Source organism: Andrographis paniculata, unplaced genomic scaffold (assembly GCF_009805555.1).
Source record: "Andrographis paniculata isolate CXL003 unplaced genomic scaffold, ASM980555v1 Contig12END, whole genome shotgun sequence".
In the NCBI taxonomy this organism is placed as follows: Eukaryota; Viridiplantae; Streptophyta; class Magnoliopsida; order Lamiales; family Acanthaceae; genus Andrographis; species Andrographis paniculata.
This window is the reverse complement of record NW_026137402.1, coordinates 3960549-3965092: the sequence shown is the minus strand read 5'-3', so window position 1 is coordinate 3965092 and position 4544 is coordinate 3960549. Positions and strand designations below refer to the sequence as shown.

General features: G+C 34.7%; 1 protein-coding gene across 1 annotated transcript; it reads left to right on the top strand.

The window, feature by feature from the left end:
• Positions 1 to 373: 373 nt before the first annotated feature.
• On the top strand, positions 374 to 2066 carry LOC127256506 (probable carboxylesterase 2). Its single transcript, XM_051282555.1, has 2 exons — positions 374 to 1418; positions 1880 to 2066. The coding sequence occupies exon 1, from the start codon at positions 451 to 453 to the stop codon at positions 1363 to 1365; it is 915 nt and encodes a 304-aa protein (XP_051138512.1). The 5' UTR covers positions 374 to 450; the 3' UTR covers positions 1366 to 1418; positions 1880 to 2066.
• Positions 2067 to 4544: the final 2478 nt, after the last annotated feature.

Below are 4544 nucleotides of genomic sequence, written 5' to 3'. Positions count from 1 at the left end.
TATATTGAATATTAATTTTTGTTTTTACATATATATTATGCTTCATCTCCTTTAATAATCTATCTATTTTAATTATATGATATTTTTTTTATTATCTACTTATTATTACAAATACCATTTTAATTTATAATATATTACATAAATATTGATAGTTTTATATCATATAATATTAATAATAGGGTTAGTTTAATTTTTTTCTTTATATTTTTATTTGCAAAACGTATGGATAGATAGATATGAGAATAATTAGAAATTCCGATAAAAAAAAAAAATTGAAAATTTGTCTAATTTTGATTTAAATTAAAATTTCTTAATGTAAATATCATTTTAATATAAAATAAGATAATTTATTTTTATTGAAAATATTACTTCTTTTGTTTAAATCACGACAATAAATACCCTTCCATTGTCGCTCTCCCGAAACGGCGTTCACGTTTTTTCTACACCAAAATGACTTCACATTCCAAACAAATCGCCGTCGACATGTCGCCGTTCTTCCGGCTATTCTCTGACGGCACAATCGAGCGTCTTCCCCCACCGGAAACCGTCCCCGCCTCCGACGATCCTAATTCCGCCGTCCGGTCGAAGGACGTCGTCATCGATGAAAAAACCGGCGTCTCCGTCCGCATATACGCGCCGCGCCGCGGCGATCCGCCGCAGAAGCTCCCCGTAGTGGTCTACATCCACGGCGGCGCGTTCTGCATCGGATCGACTTCCACGCCTGTCTTCCACAGCTTCATCGCCGGCGTCGTCGAGCGAGCGAACGTTATCGCCGTCTCAATCGATTACCGTTTGGCGCCGGAGACTCCCCTACCGGCGGCGTACGACGATTCCTGGACCGCGTTCCAGTGGATCGCAGCTCACGCCGCCGGAAAAGGCTCCGATCCGTGGCTCAACGACCGCGCCGACTTCCAGCGGTTGTTCCTCGGCGGCGAGAGCGCCGGAGCGAACATCGCTCACGACGTCGCGCTCAGAGCCTCCGACTCCTCCGCCGGCGGCGGCGTCGAGTTAATCGGAGTTTTCCTAGTGCATCCTTTCTTCGGCGGCAAAGTGGAGGACAAACTGTACAAATTCCTCTGCCCTAACAGCACCGCTCGCGACGACGATCCGCGGCTGAATCCCGCGGCGGATCCTCGAATCGGAAAATTGCGTGCGCGTAGGGTGATGTTCTTCGTGGCGGAGGAGGATTTCCTGGCGGCGAACGCCGCAAATTACTGCGAGCGGTTGAAGAAAAGCGAATGGCGCGGAGAGGCAGAGATAATGGAGACGAAGGGGGAAGGACACTGTTTCTATCTGTTCAACCCTAACGGCGAAAAGGCGGTCGCCGTAACGGCGCGTTTGGTTGCATTTCTGAAAACTCCTTAGCTTAAGCCGCGTTTGGATGCACTAATTTTTATCACCTTTTTTCTGCTCCACCGGTAAGTACGGCCGTCTCTTTCTCTCTTTTATTTTTTTCTTTTCATAAGTTGTTGAATTACGAATGAATAAATGATCAAAACTATAAATTAATATTAATAAAATATTTGCAATTGTGGGTATGTTTTGTTTAAAACTTTTATTCGAGATACGTTGCATGACAAAATATATAAATATTATTATTATTATAATATATATTTTTATTTATGACGTGAAACCTGCAACTGGTAAACAAAAATAGTAGAAGATAATATTGAAATAAAAAGAGAAAAAAAATAAAATTATTGGATTTGAGTTGTTGCTATGAATGGTTGGGGATTCTTGCATATATATATATATATATATCGTTTATTTCTTGCAACTTCCCACTACTTCCTTTCTTCCATCATGTGTGGGTGTTTCTCGATCCACAATTTCACAATTCTTCAATCAATAATGGATATTTCTTGATCTGATTTTTTAGGTTATATGTTGCTTGGGCTTTGGGCTCTCTGGCGCTGGTTTTGGACTGGACTTGCATTAGAAATTTCATTTTGTTGGATATAAATGTTTCTCGTAAAAATATTTGGGCAAAATTTTTTGCATGAAATGTCGAATTTGAAGTCTAATAAATTTGTAAGAGATTTTGGGCGGTACTTTGGCCCAGCTCACATGACACTCCCCGTTCCGGCAGCTTTTTTATTTTTGAATTTAGCGGGAAGTTGATAGGGATCATCTTAGGATAAGATTCGTCCCTTAGGAAGTACAATTGGCTCAAAACATCTCAACTTTCTTGGCAAAAATTTGCATCGATCTTGAAGTCATATATTCATACTATACGGCTCGCTCTAAGTCTCAATCATTGACTATAATTTCGAGACTGGCCTCTAAAGTTCTATCATCATCAAGAGCCTTAATCGTAGATTCTAGTTCTGGAGCTGAAGCTATCAGGTCCTCTGAAAAAGGTCATTGTTTTGGGGCAGCTTCGATGTCTGGAATTACCCTCTTTAGCCTCCATTCTTGACGCGTTTGAAGCTGGAATCGTAAATTATTTTTGTCTAGCATCTTTTTACCCAAGTCTGTTTGCGTGTGGCATGTCCAGAACTATCCATCATGTTGCCCCAGCGCTCCTTGTCCGGACTTTGATGCTCGGCGGTGACGCTGTCTCCTCCGCCTTTGCCCATAATAAATTTTAATAAATCTAATAATAATAATGAGCATTAAAATATTTACGAATTCTAAAGGCAAGGAAAATATAATTAATTTAGAAAATTTTTGTTATAATTTAATTTTAGAATGATAACTAGATTGAATCATTGTTGAGAAAAATAAAAAATAAAATCTAAATTTAATTGTAATATATTTAATAATAGTAAGATAAAATTAAAAAATATAAGCTTTTTTTAAGCAGAGGTCCCGAGCAATTCCTCACGCTGCTTTTTAGAGCCGACTTTGGCTCTTCCATCAGTCGATTGTAGTACATTTTTTTAAATTTTCTTATCCTTTAGGAATTTATGAATAAATTGAAATAACTTAGATCTCTTGCTTATGCGTTGTTTTAATTTATTTGTGGCACTTGATTTTCTTGTGGTAGATAATCCGTCATCTTTTTTTTTTCTTTTTCTTTTAAGTTGTTTAAATATCTACCATTGTAATCAACAATCAATTAATTGTTTTGGTTTTTTTGCACTTAATTACTTCTCTGTATTCCTTATGGACTGATTTATTTTTATTGTTGTTTTTACTTTGAAATTCTATTATTTTGTAATGGCTTAAGTTTTAAATTGATGAATGTTTTATAATTGGTAGTGTTGTAATTTTTATCAAAAGTACTAGATTTCATTTGGTATTAGAATTGTAAAGTTTGTTAGTAAAATCAACATATCTGGCTCTATTTTTTGTTACGGTGATATCAGAGCACAAGTTCATTGTGTTTTCTTTACAAAATTTGTAGTTTCAACTTTGTTTATGTAAAAATTTGTTTACATCTCTAAGTTATTAATTCAATACTTAGAGGATTTGGTTAAATCGAGTTGATTTCATGTGCTAGATTCTTTTACTTTGGTCTATTGCTGAGTTCGGCTCTAAGCGCTCTATTTTGTGCCTATATACACATGATAGAGTGTTTTTTGTGTTCTCTATACTCAATTACTATTATATTAGTGTAATTTGGTTGAGTTTGAATCTTATTTGTTTGATTCGGTACAAGATTATTTCTATTTTGGTGAAATTGATTTTTTTAGCTTTGTTTTTGTTGAAACAACCTTAAAATCTTTTTAATTATTCGTGTTTTTAACGAATCTAAGTTGTTTTGCTTTGAATCTATAAAAGAGCGGTTTTAGATCTTTATAAATTTATTAAAATTCATCTGATCATCTATGAATCTACCTTTTTCTTTATAGATCGGTTAAAACCATAGTTGTTTTTTATTATAAATTGTTTGACTCGAAGGATTTCATACAAGAAATGCTGGTTTTGTATTCCTTTATGAGTGTAATATTTCTCTTCAAAATGTTTAATATTTTTTTTTTTGCAAACTCCGCTTCTATCAAAGAGGCCGAAAACTAATATATTCTACTTATGTTCTCTGTATTTTGTTTAAGTGTTGGCTATCCTCGTAAGAAAACAATATATTGTTATGTTTTCTCTGGGCTTGTTTTGTAAGAAAAAATATTCATTGTGTTTCAAGAGTATAGTTCTTAAACATAATTTTGCATTCTTTGCACTTTAGCTTGCTGTTTTAATTTTTGCATCTTACTTTGTGTTAATCATCTAATCTTGTAAAGAATGTTGTGAAAACTTAATATTAAAACGATAGTTGGTTCTTACACCTTAAATGTAGGTGAATCCTTTGGGTTGAATAATCGTCGAATATATGTTGTAATAGCTGGTATTATTTTTGTGGTTATTGCCTTGAAAATCTCAAAAGGACATGACATGCTTTGAGCATGCAAATCAAATTTCAAATATTATTCCATCAAGTACAAAATTATTTGTATGAACTAAACAGTTTGGACCTATATAGTATAATCATCTCACTGAGTATTTAACCAAAGAATGTTACAATAATGATCCGATATATTCATGTGTTTTTGTAAATAAAAAAAGAAGTCAAAATTTATGATCATTGTATTATATGTTGATAATTT

What these genes read in the sequence shown, in the direction of transcription:
- LOC127256506 (XM_051282555.1), top strand. Translation starts at nt 451, where the DNA reads ATGACTTCACATTCCAAACAAATCGCCGTCGACATGTCGCCGTTCTTC.